Below are 18,529 nucleotides of genomic sequence, written 5' to 3'. Positions count from 1 at the left end.
ACCTTTGTACGAGCGGTCCTGATCGTTTTAAGCTGATCTTTAGCCATAGCCAGTCAAATCCAAACTATGTTCTAGATTTCTGCACTTTACAAACATCTTTGACAAATGCATATTAGAATTCAGCTTTGGGTTTCACTTTAGACACAGTATCCCCTGCTATGAGAATTTATTGGTGATTTAACCCCCATTCTGGGTGATAATAAATGACATGGGTGGTCTTTCAGCTTGTTGTCACAAAGCCTGTCCAATCAGCTGTACTTTCAGAGATATACATACATTTGTTCTGAGTTCTCATTTGGACTGTATTCATATGCATATATACCCTGACATGAGCATTTCACCCCGTATATAACCTCTCTTTATCCCTTAATATAAACCATATTAGACAGTGTACATACCTAATAAACCTCTGTTCTGATTGACTGCACTAATGTAGGCTGACTTTTTGCATATTTGATGTTCACATATGAGTTGTGGAGCTAAAAATAGACTTTGAATCACTGCTTATCTTCATTAAAAAAATGTTTCCCAGGATATGGGACTTCAAACTTTAAAGAGTGATACATCACTAAATACGCAGATCTAGTTTCAGTGCTGTGGGCCACATCTATAAACTAAAAACAGCTGTTGATTTGAGAATTTTCACCCGGTGCCCGCAGACAGCCTGCGTTTGTATCAGGGTAAAGAGAATCTTATCTGAATAATGGACGAGGGGTAAACTGAGCCGAAGAGCCAGTGAGTGTTCTTGCCCCGTGTGGAATGTCCTCTAGATAACGAGGGTTAGGCCCGTGTTTTCTAGGTCACGCTTCTCTCTCTCTCTCTCTCGCTTTACTCCTCGCGGCCGTCCTCTTTCTCCATTCACTTACAAAGACTTAATCCGAAACAGACGCAGAGACGTTCCTCGTGGTGTTAAATAAAGTTCTATAACAAGGAAATGTATGTCAAATAAATCAGAAACACCAAATCTAAAACACGCCCAAGGTTCATAAATATAGATCTGTATTAAAACGCCACAGGAAATTAACTGGTAACTGAAAGGAAAGGCACGAAATGCCCAAACTTGGCAAATTGAGTCCCAAGTGTCGGTGGGTTACAGTCCAAGCCAAAAGCGCAGTGAGAGAACAGCCCGGGGGATACAGGTACAGGGTTATCAGGGAATGGGTTATGGGCTGTATGCTGAGAGGGAGTCCTTCACTGACCTATAAGGAGCTGGTTACAATGTACACTTAGGGGTTACATTTGGAGTTGGCTTCAGCAAGTAATCGGATCTGAAACTGAATGCTTCTCAGATTCCATTAAAAAAAATAAAAATAACAGGCCTCACTGAAAAAGTAATGCATCGATTTCCTTCGAATTCAAATTCACATCCACCTTTGGTCCAATTTGCAGCTGCTTCTGGGTCATGAACTGCTGGAACATGGCTGTGAGGATTAGACTGCATCCAGAAACAAGAACAATACTGAGCTCAGGTACTTTACTGACATTCGCTGATTAGTTCTGGATCACAACACCACTCCACCTCATCCTAACTTTCTGTAGAAAACACAGTGTTGCTTCTCCACAGCCCAGTGTTGAGGCACTTTTAGACAAAGCCTTTTAGGGCAAGGTGATATCAGGCTCATGTGCAGCTGCTCCAGTGTCCCCTTTATGTTGGTCAAAGTTTTGCCTTGGAATGTATATGAGCTGAGTGCGTACAGATTTGTCAACAATGTGTGTCCCTTGAAGTAGATAAATACACAGGTGAATCAAGTAAATTGAATGCATTAGATTCTTCAATGCAGGAACTCCCTCATACCTCATACACACACACACACACACACACACACACACACACACAGGCATCAGTCATCCAATTCTGAATATGAACTAATCTATTCTTCAAAAATCTAAATAAAAACACTGTGTAACTCTTACATCTGTCCTGTGGAACCTATATATGTGTTGAGACTTGATCAGGAGAGTCCCGTATATCGGAGCGGATCCAGAATCCTGTGTTTTTTTCACGTTAAGCTTGATCGTACATGTGTAGGGCCTCCTCCAGTTTGCCTGTGATCCGCTGATAAAATGCAATCTGTTGCTGCAGGAAGTGCTGCATCTGCCCTTTAAAGTCCCGATTGCGTGTCCTGTGGAAGTGCTGCATCTCGGCCAGCGTGGCGCAGGAAATGATGTTGCAGCGTTCATTTATCCCCGCCAGACCATCCTTCTCCTCTCCGAGGCGCTGGCTCTCCTTTGCTTTGGTCAGAGCTCCTGGAGGGAGAAGGATAAACAAAAGGTCAGGGAGTATTGGGTGTTTTCATTAAGCGAGACCTGAAATGGGCCCTGCCCCAATCCTTGCCCAAAGCCTTAAAGCTCTGCATGTAGTGCACTTTTCTGAACTGGAGTCACACCTGAGCCTAAGGTCACAACGGACATTCTAAAGCGTGGCCTGGAGGAGGACAAGATTCCCAGTACTGGCCGTTGTCTGTGAACGAGTACCTTACGGCTGAGTTGAAGCAGGCTCTGTGGTTCAGAACTCATCATCCAACATCCAAGAACCTGGTAGATGTTCTTACATCTATTTTAAAACTGTTAAAGCTTGGGCCAAAAAAGGATTACAAAATATAAAGGAGTTTTTTAATCTAAACTGTGAACACCTCATGTTATTTGAAGAAGTAGTTGAGAACTCAAGTCATTTTTTCAAATGTTTTCCATTGAGAAACTTCATTAGAACGCAGCAAAATCCGTCACTTTCTACCCCAGTTTTTGTCTAAAATAGAAAAATGACTATGAATTGCCTGGAAAAGTGCCTCATCTCCACAATATACAGCAATACAATTGGCTTCTGTGTACATATATAACACTAGAAAGGCTTAACATTACAACTACACTGTCCTTGGTTATCAAAAAAAGGTATATATTCATGCTTTCATAATATTTGGGGCCCATTCATTGATTTCTTAGAGTGGTTAGACCCAAGTGATGGAAGATTCAGAGGCTGTGTTTCCTCTGAACTTTCCTCTACAAATAAATGACAGCGTAATACCCAAACCCACGCAGACACAGGGAAAACACACCGCACTCCTCACAGACAGTCACCCGGAGGAAACCCACGCAGACACAGGGAGAACACACCACACTCCTCACAGACAGTCACCCGGAGGAAACCCACGCAGACACAGAGAGAACACACCACACTCCTCACAGACAGTCACTCGGAGAAAACCCACGCAGACACAGGGAGAACACACCACACTCCTCACAGATAGTCACCCGGAGGAAACCCACGCAGACACAGGGAGAACATACCACACTCCTCACAGACAGTCACCCGGAGGAAACCCACGCAGACACAGGGAGAACACACCACACTCCTCACAGACAGTCACCCGGAGGAAACCCACGCAGACACAGAGAGAACACACCACACTCCTCACAGACAGTCACTCGGAGAAAACCCACACAGACACAGGGAGAACACACCACACTCCTCACAGACAGTCACCCGGAGGAAACCCACGCAGACACAAGGAGAACACACCACACTCCTCACAGACAGTCACCCGTAGGAAACCCACGCAGACACAGGGAGAACACACCGCACTCCTCACAGACAGTCACCCGGAGGAAACCCACGCAGACACAGAGAGAACACACCACACTCCTCACAGACAGTCACCCGGAGGAAACCCACGCAGACACAGGAAGAACACACCACACTCCTCACAGACAGTCACCCGGAGGAAACCCACGCAGACACAGAGCGAACACACCACACTCCTCACAGACAGTCACCCGGAGGAAACCCACACGGACACAGGGAGAACACACCACACTCCTCACAGACAGTCACCCGGAGGAAACCCACGCAGACACAGGGAGAACATACCACACTCCTCACAGATAGTCACCCGGAGGAAACCCACGCAGACACAGGGAGAACATACCACACTCCTCACAGACAGTCACCCGGAGGAAATCCACGCAGACACAGGGAGAACACACCACACTCCTCACAGACAGTCACCCGGAGGAAACCCACGCAGACACAGAGAGAACACACCACACTCCTCACAGACAGTCATTCGGAGAAAACCCACGCAGACACAGGGAGAACACACCACACTCCTCACAGACAGTCACCCGGAGGAAACCCACGCAGACACAGGGAGAACACACCACACTCCTCACAGACAGTCACCCGGAGGAAACCCACGCAGACACAGGGAGAACATACCACACTCCTCACAGACAGTCACCCGGAGGAAACCCACGCAGACACAGGGAGAACATACCACACTCCTCACAGACAGTCACCCGGAGGAAACCCACGCAGACACAGAGAGAACACACCACACTCCTCACAGACAGTCACCCGGAGGAAACCCACACAGACACAGAGAGAACACACCACACTCCTCACAGACAGTCACCCGGAGGAAACCTACGCAGACACAGGGAGAACATACCACACTCCTCACAGACAGTCACCCGGAGGAAACCCACACAGACACAGGGAGAACATACCACACTCCTCACAGACAGTCACCCGGAGGAAACCCACGCAGACACAGAGAGAACACACCACACTCCTCACAGACAGTCACTCGGAGAAAACCCACGCAGACACAGGGAGAACATACCACACTCCTCACAGACAGTCACCCGGAGGAAACCCACGCATTCACAGGGAGAACATACCACACTCCTCACAGACAGTCACCCGGAGGAAACCCACGCAGACACAGGGAGAACACACCACACTCCTCACAGACAGTCACTCGGAGAAAACCCACGCATTCACAGGGAGAACATACCACACTCCTCACAGACAGTCACCCGGAGGAAACCCACGCATTCACAGGGAGAACATACCACACTCCTCACAGACAGTCCATCCATCCATCCATTATCTGTAACCGCTTATCCAATTTAGGGTCGCGGGGGGGTCCTGAGCCTACCTGGAATCATTGGGCGCAAGGCGGGAATACACCCTGGAGGGGGCGCCAGTCCTTCACAGGGCAACACAGACACACATTCACTCACACCTACGGACACTTTCAAGTCGCCAATCCACCTACCAACGTGTGTTTTTTGGACTGTGGGAGGAAACCGGAGCACCCGGAGGAAACCCACTCGGACACGGGGAGAACACACCAACTCCTCACAGACAGTCACCCGGAGCGGGAAACGAACCCACAACCTCCAGGCCCCTGGAGCTGTGTGACTGCGACACTACCTGCTGCGCCACCGTGCCGCTTCACAGACAGTCACTCGGAGAAAACCCACGCAGACACGGAGAACACACCACACTCCTCACAGACAGTCACCCGGAGGAAACCCACGCAGACACAGGGAGAACACTTAAAACTCACATATTTTCAGTTATAAATTAAATTAAACATTTAATTTAACCAGAAGTATTGCAACTTTTTGTCTCCCAGGTTCTATCTCTGCCACTGTGTAAAATCAGAGTTAACAAGTGTCCTACAGTGAACCATTTCATACCGAACAACTCACTGACTACATTAACAAACTAATTATGCTCAGTTTTGGAAAAGTTGTGGAATTCTCTTTAATGCAAGCTTAGACCATCCATTAGCTCTGATTTATGGCTTAAAGCTCCCTTTGGAATTCAGGCTAAGAAGCTCTCACACTTCAGCCTCCAAGGCGTGCTAAATGTTAGAGTACACTGAGAAAGTATTCTGTCCGGGGAGTTCTGAGTCAGGGTTTTAGAGTACAAGACGGTTGGGTTCCTAATAATACAACAAAACTGTGGAACAGTGCAACTTACCACAATATGTCCAGAGGTTTGTAGAAAAAAACGTTTATAACAGTGGAAACAGAGACGGAACAGTGCATCCACTGTGAATGAAAACCTCCTCACAGTTTGTATAATCTGTGTCACAGCATGAAAAGAAACATGACTCAGTGAAACAGCTGCACATGAGCTTAGGTCACTATGCTCTACGCTATGCATTGACTGGAGGGGAGCTGTGTTTGGGATGAAGAACTAGTCATTCAACATCAGTACTTTTCCTCACTAATGCTCTATGCTCAATAGCTGATTACAAATCTGAATAGAACAGGATATGGATTTAGGTTTATGACGAATTATTCCAGTATGAAATCAAGAACATAATGAATAAAACTGCAGTTTAAACAATCTCAGACTGTGCACATCCCAGACCCTCTACCCCAATGACTACTGTCCTGGCCTTACGTCACCATGGAAACTGCACCACAACCCAGGCATCATCCTACACGTCCAACATCCAGTCCAGAGTCCTCTGTAATCTGCACACGGGGGCAGGGATTAATGTCAGAGTCGTTTCTGAGAGAGCTCATGTGGGGAACATTATTTTGACTGAACCCAGCAAAACCATATTTTAGGAACATTCCTTCATTCATTCATTGTCTGTAACTGCTTATCAAATTCAGGGTCGTGGTGGGGGTGCCAGACCTTCACAGGGTGACACACACATTCACTCAAACCTAGGGACAATTTTGAGTCGCCAATTCACCTACCCACGTGTGTTTTTGGAGCGTGGGAGGAAACCCACGCAGACACAGGGAGAACACACCACACTCCTCACAGACAGTCACCCGGAGGAAACCCACACATACACAGAGAGAACACGCCACACTCCTCACAGACAGTCACCTGGAGGAAACCCACGCAGTCACAGGGAGAACACACCACACTCCTCACAGACAGTCACCCGGAGGAAACCCATGCAGCCACAGGGAGAACACACCACACTCCTCACAGACAGTCACCCGGAGGAAACCCACACAGACACAAGGAGAACACACCACACTCCTCACAGTCACCCGGAGGAAACCCACGCAGACACAGGGAGAACACACCACACTCCTCACAGACAGTCACCCGGAGGAAACCCACGCAGACACAGGGAGAACACACCACACTCCTCACAGACAGTCACCCGGAGGAAACCCACGCAGTCACAGGGAGAACACACCACATTCCTCACAGACAGTCACCCGGAGGAAACCCACGCAGACACAGGGAGAACACACCACATTCCTCACAGACAGTCACTCGAAGGAAACCCACGCAGACACAGGGAGAGCACACCACACTCCTCACAGACAGTCACCCGGAGGAAATCCACACAGACACAGGGAGAACATACCACACTCCTCACAGACAGTCACCCGGAGGAAATCCACACAGACACAGAGAGAACACACCACACTCCTCACAGACAGTCACCCGGAGGAAACCCACGCAGACACAGGGAGAGCACACCACACTCCTCACAGACAGTCACCTGGAGCAGGTCGAAACCCTGCGACACCTACCTGCTGCACCACCGTGCCGCCCTATTTTAGGGACATGTTAAAAAATATAAAATACATTAGAATTTAAAAATAAAGTAACGATATCAGACAATTTGGAAATGATTGTTATTGTTTCCAATACAATTTGCACTATTTTGGCTCTCAAAACAATACCATTTATTCTCTGACAATTCTGACATTCAAATTATAACAAATTAATTCTTGAAATATTACCATTTAATGCCATAACATTCTCTAAAAATGTTTTCTTGAAATACTGCGACATTCATAATGGAATATATTTCAGCTGTTTATCCCAGCTCCAGTACAAGAGTGCTGTCAATCCACAATATTTTGGTGTTTTCAAATCTGATTGACACCTGACTGAGCTCATTTGATAATCAAACTGCGCTGGACTCTGTTCTCCGAGAGCTGTATCGCATGAAAGGCTTAAACCAAATGAATTCAATCAGCCAAGAATATGGCAGATTACAAGGAAAATCACCACTTCCTTCAAACCATGTCAAGCTGTTAAATATTCTCAAGTCATTTCTGCTCGTGTGGTTTCTGTGAACCCCAGATCTGTACACTCACAGACAAAGGGACGTTGTCCAGATAAAAGTAGTGGTATTAGCCATACTTCAGTTTAAATACTCTGCATAGTTTTATACGAAGTGTGTCATGCAACAGACCCAACAGAGTATCTCCTCTCCCAGCCGTATTTTGATCAAATCATCGTGCCAAATCTAATCTTGACACATAAACGGAACGGCTGTGTTCGGACTAATTCTGAAATTTCATCTGGGTCCTGCATTCCTAGGATTTATTTCTCTGGAAACTGTATGAGGTCAGTTGATCCAGTTTTTGTCACTGCAAAATAGAGGCATGTGCTTTTCTATAAAAAAAAACCCAGATGGAACAAATATATATTAGTTAGAGTACATCTGTAATGGGCTAAGATCAAATACCCCCCGATACAAGAGGCAAAAACCCCCTTATAACACGTTATTATTTTATAAAAGGTTTCTGACAAGAGTACACTTTTGTGTCGAATAATTCCATGTATCAGTTAGCGTCTATTAGCCATCTATTATATTAATATTAATAATAATATTTGAATAATATTACCATTCAATTAATCTCAATATTAATCATGAGAAACAAGGAAAGAAGGAAGGCCTTGTTTGATACTTGATACTGATTCATGATTACTGTTCCAGACTTAACTGTGCATCTTTATGTTTATCACCACTGTCAGAACAAAACCCTTATCTCCAGATTTGCTTCCAGTTTCATTCATTCATTCATTGTCTGTAACCCTTATCCAGTTCAGGGTCGCGGTGGATCCAGAGCCTACCTGGAATCATTGGGCACAAGGCGGGAATACACCCTGGAGGGGGCGCCTCCAAGAATCATCATACACCCTGGAGGGGGCGCCAGTCCTTCGCAGGGCAACACACACACACACACATTAACTCACACCTAGAGACACGTTTGAGTCGCCAATCCACCTACCAACGTGTGTTTTTGGAGCGTGGGAGGAAACCAGAGCACCCGGAGGAAACCCACGCAGACACAGAGAGAACACACCACACTCCTCACAGACAGTCACCCGGCGGACACCCACGCAGACACAGGAAGAACACACCGCACTCCTCACAGACAGTCACCTGGAGGAAACCCACGCAGACACAGGGAGAACACACCACACTCCTCACAGACAGTCACCCGGAGGAAACCGACGCAGACACAGGGAAAACACACCACACTCCTCACAGACAGTCACCCGGAGGAAACCCATGCAGACACAGGGAGAACACACCACCCTCCTCACAGACAGTCACCCGGAGGACACCCACGCAGACACAGGAAGAACACACCACACTCCTCACAGACAGTCACCTGGAGGAAACCCCCGCAGACACAGGGAGAACACACCACACTCTTCACAGACAATCACCCGGAGGAAACCCACGCAGACACAGGGAGAACACACCACACTCCTCACTGACAGTCACCCGGAGGAAACCCACGCAGACACAGAGAGAACACACCACACTCCTCACTGACAGTCACCCGGAGGAAACCCACGCAGACACAGGGAAAACACACCACACTCCTCACAGACAGTCACCCGGAGGAAACCCATGCAGACACAGGGAGAACACACCACCCTCCTCACAGACAGTCACCCGGAGGACACCCACGCAGACACAGGAAGAACACACCACACTCCTCACAGACAGTCACCTGGAGGAAACCCACGCAGACACAGTGAGAACACACCACACTCCTCACAGACAATCACCCGGAGGAAAACCCACGCAGACACAGGGAGAACACACCACACTCCTCACAGACAGTCACCCGGAGGAAACCCACACAGACACAGGGAGAACACACCACACTCCTCACTGACAGTCACCCGGAGGAAACCCACGCAGACACAGGGAGAACACACCACACTCCTCACAGACAGTCACCCGGAGGAAACCCACGCAGACACAGGGAGAACACACCACACTCCTCACAGACAGTCACCCGGAGGAAACCCACACAAACACAGGGAAAACACACCACACTCCTCACAGACAGTCACCCGGAGGAAACCCACACAAACACAGGGAGAACACACCACACTCCTCACTGACAGTCACCCGGAGGAAACCCACGCAGACACAGGGAGAACACACCACACTCCTCACAGACAGTCACCCGGAGGAAACCCACGCAGACACAGGGAGAACACACCACACTCCTCACAGACAGTCACCCGGAGGAAACCCAGACAGACACAGGGAAAATACACCACACTCCTCACAGACAGTCACCCGGAGGAAACCCATGCAGACACAGGGAGAACACACCACACTCCTCACAGACAGTCACCCAGAGGAAACCCACGCAAACACAGGGAGAACACACCACACTCCTCACAGACAGTCACCCAGAGCAGGACTAGAACCCACAACCTACAGGTCCCTGGAGCTGTGTGACTGCGACACTACCTGCTGCACCACCTCTTTTTTATAATTTTTCATTCATTTAATTTCATTTAACATAATTTGAAGACACTGTCTGCCAGGCCTTCTATAGTTTCCTGTCAAAACACTGATGAAAAAAGGTCCAAAATGACTTACAATAAATAAACATTGATATTATTTCCCTGAAATGAAGAATGACCTTCCTGGAAAGTTACTATTTTGGAGATACAAGGTTTTGACATACAGAACTTGTGCAGATACTTTTTACTTGACCTTAAATTCTAAGGGGTTGCATTTTTCCACTTTTCTCTCCTTTTTCACCATAGAAAAGGACCCCAAACTTGTTTCAGCTGATCAAGTTCATCTGGAGTAGGTTATACATTCATGTTTTTAACTGTTTTAACTCATGCTGCTATCTACCATCTATAGGAGTGAAGCAGTGTGTAATCTATCAATGTCATTTCTTTAAAATAAACGTGAACACCAGATGTAATGTACAAGCTGCTCTGGTGACCTCCTGACATAAATTTGAACAGCACAGGCCCTGCAGTAGAGAGAGAAGCATAAACCCGCCCACAAAAAAGGCCGCAAACCTTTCTGAACGTGGATGATGTCGGGGAAGTTGGCCAGATGTCCTTGGTAAATGGCTAAAAGATCTGCCACTGGCTCCAGGTCCTGCCTGGACTGGTCTGCAAAGTAGTCCCCGATGGTCTCGTAGGCCTGGGAGGTGAAGGCAATGGCCTGGTTCAGCCGGAGAGAGTATTCCTGTTGGTCCAGTTCAAACGCCTGGCCCAGGAGCTGGAAGGCCTGGCCAACTCTCTGGTACTCCTTCCTGAAGCCGGTCACTTGCTTCCTGGCGAACTCAGCCAGGGTGACGTTGACCTGTGTCAGGCTCTCGTCCATTTTCTTAGCAAAGGCTTTGAAGCCATCCACCTTGCTTTCCACGTCCTGCAGATCCAGAGGGACAGCAGGAGGCGAAATGGTGAGGAAGAAGTTGGCACCCACTAGGCAGTCTCGCTCGGCTTTGCGCTTGCCTTGCTTCCAGGCCTTCTCGTCTGTGCTGCTGCAGGTCAGGAAGTGCTGGAAGACGTCGCAGCGGGACAGGACGGGGTGAGTGGTCATGTGGTTCATCCACCAGATTAAGCCCTTCCTGCGCTTGGAGATGAAGTCTTCCTCGAAGCGGCCGGTGGCCTGCTTCTCTGGAAGGTGGGGCACGGAAATAACAGGGAAGCGTTCCACCAGCCTCGCGTAGAGCCAGTCAAAGTGCTTGTAGCGCCGGTTGACTTGGCTCTGTGTGTGGCTTGGCGTGAGCCCATACGACATGTAGCTCTTCATCCCTTTGAACTTGGTCTGTTTGGTGGGGTCGTCGATGATGCACGTGAAAGGATGAGGATCCTCCTGCCACTCTGGACCAAACTGGCTCATCACTACCCGTATTTTGTCCTCGTCTCTCACAAACCCCGAGGCTTCTCCCAGAACAAAAGCTTCTCCACCGGATTTGACGAACGTGGAGAACCGGTTGAGGTTCCTGCCCACCGTGGCCGAGCTTCTGGACTGCTGGGCACTTCCTCGTCGGGGTGAAGAGGAATATGCTGAGGAGGAAGCTGGCAGGGCATGGCCCCCTTTGCTTGGCTGGTCTGCAGTGGCTGGACAGTCATCCCAGTCATCGTCCCAGTCTTCGTCGCTGCCTTGGCTGGTGGAGGGATAAGAATAGTTGGGGTAACTTCGAGTAGGGGTGGATTCGGTGGATGTATCTCCTTGATGGGCACTTCTTTGATACGAATAGTCAGTTCTAGCAGGAGTGTGGCTATGGTATGTCTCTCCATTGCCTTGTACTGACAGACTTTTTTCGTTAAGTATCTCCACATAGGATGCTGGGAAAAGTCCTGACTCACCCCTGCTGTTGGTTCCTTCCAGCCACCCGTCGACAACTTCTTCACTATACAGCGTCAGAAGCTCGTTTTCCACCACAGAAATCTCGCCTGGGTTTTCAGAAACAAAGTCATACAAAGCTCTCGCCCTCAGCGCCATAGTGAGAGAGTTTGGAGACGTGGGAGTCTGGAGAGTCTGGAGCTCCGGGGCTAAACTTTCCCCCTCACCGTGGGCTGCTCGGAAACTTTTTTTTTCCCAACACGGTTTTTCAGTTTCAGTCCGCAGCGTCCAGCAGCCTCGTCGAAAGCGAATCCTCGACTATCTCCGCATATTAAAGCCGTTTAAAGCGTTCCAGCAGAGGTGTTTTGGTCAGGGTTTTGTCTTTCTCTCCTCTCGCTGTACTGCAGCCTGTGGCCGGGAGCCTGAATAAGCGAGGCGAGGGTGGAGCCAGAGCCCCAGTAATGCTCCCGCTGCACTCTGCTAATGCAACCCAAACGCTCTCAGTGCTCTGCTATTGTCGAAAAAAGATGTTCGTGTTTTCTGTTTTTCGGTTTTAGAGGAGGGCAAGACTGGCAAAATGGCCACACCTTTCATTTTCCTTTTAGTTTAAGACCCCTTTTATCGTCCTGCCCAAAAGAAAACAGTCTACTGTGAAATAAAGCAGGCCTCACGGTTGTTTTATTGCAGAGTCACACATTTCTCAAGCCTTTCTTCTTCTGAAGCCTTTAAATAAAACCCAGTAAAACTCAAATCCTCTTTATCTTAGCCCGAGGACTGCCATGTTTTCTGTTTTTCACTTTAGAGGCTGTTAAAGAGCCCATACACTTCATTTTCTTTGCCCTAATTAGAATTCAAGGACATACAAATACTGCAGGGGGTGAAATTGTCCACAGGTGTGAGTAGGTGACTGCTGTGTTCCTGCCTTGTGCCCAAAGAATGAGCCGATCAATGTTAATTAAGGATTAATTAATAATCAACGAAGGGCCACACTTTAAAGTGAACACACTGTGAACAGATGATACCAGTTGTTTGTTTCTTCACATTATTTAGGGAGCCGTGGCCTAAGGGTTAGAGAAGAGGGCTTAGGACTGAAAGGTCGTCGAATCTATTCAGGGGCGGTGGGGGTGAAGGAACAGCGCTATCCTCTTCCCTCACTTCATGGTTGAGGGGCCCCTGATCAAGGCGCCGAACCCACAACTGCTGCCTGGGCGCCGGGGATGGCCGCCCCGCCGCTCTGGGTGTGTGTTCACTGGCCGTAGTGCACTAGTGTGTGGTTAAATGCGGAAAACACATTTTGCTGTACGTTGTAAAATGACAAATAATTGCACATTATCACATTAAATGCACTACATGCCCAGAATCTTTCAGACACTTCTTCAAATTTGCTATTTTTTTATCAACTGTAAACCATAGATAACTATGAAATGGAGTGAGGATATTCTGGAGCAGCTGCACATGAGCCTATGGTGACCATGCTCAATGCCAAGTATGGGTTAGAGGCATTTGCATATATAGAGGCTACACAGAGAATGTGGTCTCTGGAGTGATCGAGCTCCTGCCCGGTATCCGTTATGTGGTTGAATGCAATCAAATACACATAGCTATGATCAAATATCCAATCTGAAACCTTTTCAAACATCTATTCCAGCAGCAAAAGGGGAACAAATGCCTACCATTCTTCATTTCAGACGGAACAGGTGTCGACACTGTTTATATGCTTCTTTTTATAGTTTCTAGACTTCTGCAATTATTTTAGTCTAAACATTAATGAGAAACTACTCGTTATAGAAGGCCTATGTTCCTCATTTTCTAAAGACCTTTATAACACATTTGTGCCATGGCTATTATATGCTAGAATATGTATCATGAGGGAAATAAACAGACAGCTGAATGGATGAGTATTTCCACTTTGAAACTGCAGTGTTAACAGTCACACAGCTCCAGGGGCTTGGGTTTCCTCCGGGTGACTGTCTGTGAGGAGTGTGGTGTGTTCTCTCTGTGTCCGCGTGGGTTTCCTCCGGGTGACTGTCTGTGAGGAGTGTGGTGTGTTCTCCCTGTGTCTGCGTGGGTTTCCTCCGGGTGACTGTCTGTGAGGAGTGTGGTGTGTTCTCCATGTGTCCACGTGGGTTTCCCCCGAGTGACTGTCTCTGAGGAGTGTGGTGTGTTCTCCCTGTGTCCGCGTGGGTTTCCTCCGGGTGACTGTCTGTGAGGAGTGTGGTGTGTTCTCCCTGTGTCCGCGTGGGTTTCCTCCGGGTGACTGTCTGTGAGGAGTGTGGTGTGTTCTCCCTGTGTCCGCGTGGGTTTCCTCCGGGTGACTGTCTGTGAGGAGTGTGGTGTGTTCTCCCTGTGTCCGCGTGGGTTTCCTCCGGGTGACTGTCTGTGAGGAGTGTGGTGTGTTCTCCCTGTGTCCGCGTGGGTTTCCTCCGGGTGACTGTCTGTGAGGAGTGTGGTGTGTTCTCCCTGTGTCCGCGTTGGTTTCCTCTGGGTGCTCCGGTTTTCTCCCACAGTCCAAAAACACACGTTGGTAGGTGGATTGGTGACTCAAAAGTGTCCATAGGTGTGAACAAATCAAGGCATTTGGGCATCATATGAGCAGTGGAGATGTCCGTGGAGAAACAGCTAGTGACAAATAAAATAGTTATAGATCTGCAGATACTGAATGAAAGCGAATGGGTACAGTTATATCTACTATAGGTACTTTTAAGGCATTATATTTTCTTGGACACTAATTCCAAACGTGTCTTGTGATGAACATAAATGACTTTAGGACTTAAATGACTAGAAGTGGAGATGCCAAATATTTAATGTCTTGTCTCATATTGACCGATAGATGTCGCCACAAAACTAGATGTTTTTAGTTCTGTGGCCGTACAGCTGGGAGCGATCTGGGGTCACGTGGTTTAGGACAAAGATAGTTTACAATGCGAGAGTACGTAGTGCAAATCGATTTAGGAACCATTTCAAAACTATCTTAACTATAGAGATTTAAACATACGAGTTTATATTTTTTTATCCATGGACTCAGTGAGACTTTTAAATCTGGGGGGAAGATTTAATTTAGGATTCATGGGGTTCCTGCCTAGGCTGGGACTCGAACCTCCAGTCTGCTGTGCGATAGGCAGCACAGTTTAACAGTGTACATTTTACAAATCAGTGTTTAACAACAAATGTAGGAAGCCTAAAATTATAGTGATGATATTTTCAAACTTTTATTGAGCCTGATTTTGTGTGATATTTGTTTATAGGTTTTTAAAAATCATTAAAAAAAAACACAAAACAAGGAAATATGTACTATCACAGGATTTGTTATATTTGTGACTGGAAGGTACATTTAACCTAGAATTTATTTGCTAAGTTGATAGCATTGGTTCCGTGTTCTCCCTGTGTCTGCGTGGGTTTCCTCCGAGTGAATGTCTGTGAGGAGTGTGGTGTGTTCTCCCTGTGTCTGCGTGGGTTTCCTCCGAGTGACTGTCTGTCAGGAGTGTGGTGTGTTCTCCCTGTGTCTGCGTGGGTTTCCTCCGAGTGAATGTCTGTGAGGAGTGTGGTGTGTTCTCCCTGTGTCTGCGTGGGTTTCCTCCGGGTGACTGTCTGTCAGGAGTGTGGTGTGTTCTCCCTGTGTCTGCGTGGGTTTCCTCCGGGTGCTCCGGTTTCCTCCCACAGTCCAAAAACACACATTGGTAGGTGGATTGGCGACTCAAAAGTGTCTGAGTGTGTGAGTGAATATGTGTGTGTCTGTGTTGCCCTGTGAAGGACTGGCGCCCTCCAGGGTGTATTCCCGCCTTGCGCCCAATGATTCCAGGTAGGCTCTGGACCCACCGCGACCCTGAACTAATCAAAGGTTACAGATAATGAATGAGTTTCATTGTGGAGTTGCTCAGACATGGAGCTGTTTATTTTGCTCATGATACATCCTGTCGCACTAAATATATATTAACAAGATTCAAATGTAGTTTTAGGAAATGTTATTGTTTTATTTGTAAGTGTCGTGCTTGTATATAAGACACAGTAGAGCCTCTATTAACACACACAGCAGTGAAAACATGTTTTGTCCACGGGTTATGGTCGGGTTTAACCCATAAGCTCATATGGGTCACATGTATATAGAGTTAATGGGCAGCCAAGCTTATTCAGAACCCATGTTCATCTCGAACCCAATGCTGAACATATGTAGGCCGCCCCAATAAAAAAAGCAGGCTGAGGGAAATCTGAGGAACAAGCCGGAAACTGACGGTTTGTTTTGTAAGGAGCCACAGGCGTGACGTCACTTTGAGGTCTTATTGTCGCTGTGAATAGCTGTGGCTTAGCAAAGCTAGCTCCGGGTAACTAACAGTCGGTGTCTTTTCTCTCCGAGGACCCGAATAAAAAGGAGAATTAAACGCCGGGGGAAATGTGTCCAGATATCCAGGAAGACTGAGAGAGCTCTGGGTTTATATTTAAAGCTACACAGCCGAGAGAGGGACACAGATATAGAGGAAACCGACAGCCGCTAAGCGCCTTTAGCTGCTTATTACTGTAATTGTTATTAGTATTATTTCAGAAGGAAGCATTTATTCAGTCTCGTTGTTCTGGCAGAAAAGAGGGGTTTTGGATGCATTCTCTTTACGCCAACAATTCCTTCGCCAACCTGCTTCGACCCGGAGTCCACTGTTCCGAAGATACCAGCAAGCTATCGAGGCATTACATGGATTATCTGGTGAAGTATTCACTTATTGTTCTGTTTTGCCTCTAACACTTCAGGTTAAAGTGAACAACTCTAGCTCAGTTTAGCTACAGAGACTGTAAACTAAACCTGGAGGTTTGTTTGGAATATTTATGCTATTAACCCTAAAAGCCACATAGGAGGTTAAAACTATCACTCCTGAAAATAAAGTGCTAGTTGTGATAAATTGTGATAAATTGTCCTAAAATTACATATTTGTACGACTTTCACTGTAAAAATATCTGTATACAACATCTACAGAGGACTAACATGTGTTTGACCTCTTTTTATTCACGTTACTGCCAATATCAACATAATAATTGCAGAGTTTGTTGATTTTTCTTTAGTAAAAATACATATACACCATCTGTAAATGTGGTAGCTTCTTTTTTACTGCACTTTAGAGTCATTCGTTAGGTTCAACACACTGTGGATAATAAGGCACATATTAGATATTAATTTAAGTACATGGCATGTGTTTGTGTGGACGTAAGATGTAATTTTGCTTTGAAGTGTGCAGATGTCTGTTCTCGGAAGAGGCGTTTGCTTACTGTCAATATCTATAATTCAACCTAAGTTGGGGTGCCCAGACCACTGTTATTTCTAAGATCTCGTGTTTGTGAGCAGCACTTTTGCTGTTTCCATGTGAACCTTACTTAGTCATAGACAGCAATAATATTTCCGGAACTCACAAAAAGAGTCTGTGAATAGTTCTATAGTGTTAATGATTATTAATCAAGTCATAAATGTCTTAAAACTGAGAATAAGCCGTTATTATTAAAGGCAACAGTGATGAGACCACATTCCTCACCACTGTTAAAGCGCAGATGGTCTTCTCCATCAGTCAGCATTCATTCACTGTCAGAACCGCTCAGTGTTTATATTTAATGGCTTATTAATGATTTAAGACCTAAATAAGGAGCTAATTTTAAACCTTTTGTTGATCTTTTATTGTGGTTTTATTGTAAAGTTTATATCATATCAGTTTTTATATCATAACTCCAAGCCTTGAAAAACTAGTATCAACATGACCCCTATGCATTTAATTTGTTGTATTCCTTGGCAATTTTGAATGAATAAAAAATGGTTCTGAATTACAGAGTCAGAATATTTGAGGTGAAAAAGGCACGTGCTTTTTTTTTTTTTTTTTTTTTTACTCAGAACCGATATGGCATGTAGATTTTAAAACTCCCCTTGGACAGAAATTAGCAAACCCATTGCTTAAGATGTGCATTAATGAAATTCTTAAATATCTGTGCCTAATCAAATTACAAAATACAGTTGGCCCATTGTGGGTGGCACAGTGACGCAGCAGGTAGTGTCGTAGTCACACAGCTCCAGGGGCCTAGAGGTTGTGGGTTCGATTCCCGCTCCGGGTGACATTCTGTGAGGAGTGTGGTGTGTTCTCTCTGTGTCTGCGTAGGTTTCCTCCTGGTGACTTTCTGTGAGGAGTGTGGTGTGTTCTCCCTGTGTCTGTGTGGGTTTCCTTCTGGTGACTGTCTGTGAGGAGAGTGGTGTGTTCTCTCTGTGTTCGCGTGGGTTTCCTCTGGATGCTTCGGTTTCCTCCCACAGTCCAAAAAAAAAAAAACACACATTGGTAGGTGGATTGGTGACTCAAAAGTGTCCGTAGGGGTGTGTGTGTCTGTGTTGCCCTGTGAAGGACTGGCGCCCCCTCCAGGGTGTATTCCCG

At 46.7% G+C, this 18,529-nt stretch overlaps 2 protein-coding genes across 2 annotated transcripts in view; one reads left to right on the top strand and one right to left on the bottom strand.

Annotated features, from left to right (window-relative positions):
- Positions 1–617: 617 nt before the first annotated feature.
- Positions 618–12,749, bottom strand: snx18b (sorting nexin 18b). The gene is made up of 2 exons (XM_066650950.1): positions 10,862–12,749; positions 618–2,247 (listed from the first exon to the last, which is right to left on the bottom strand). The coding sequence occupies exons 1-2, from the start codon at positions 12,297–12,299 to the stop codon at positions 2,006–2,008; spliced, it is 1,680 nt and encodes a 559-aa protein (XP_066507047.1). The 5' UTR covers positions 12,300–12,749; the 3' UTR covers positions 618–2,005.
- A 3,622-nt stretch (positions 12,750–16,371) lies between these two features.
- arl15b (ADP-ribosylation factor-like 15b) overlaps positions 16,372–18,529 on the top strand; it is a 56,013-nt gene continuing 53,855 nt past the window's right edge. Inside the window, exon 1 of the mRNA XM_066650951.1 lies at positions 16,372–16,833. Within this exon, the coding sequence (XP_066507048.1) occupies positions 16,729–16,833 (105 nt within the window). The 5' untranslated portion in view covers positions 16,372–16,728. The remainder of the gene's footprint in view (positions 16,834–18,529) is intronic.

This window comes from Hoplias malabaricus, chromosome 18 (genome assembly GCF_029633855.1).
Source record: "Hoplias malabaricus isolate fHopMal1 chromosome 18, fHopMal1.hap1, whole genome shotgun sequence".
Taxonomy (NCBI): domain Eukaryota; kingdom Metazoa; phylum Chordata; class Actinopteri; order Characiformes; family Erythrinidae; genus Hoplias; species Hoplias malabaricus.
This window is presented reverse-complemented; position numbering and strand designations above follow the sequence as displayed.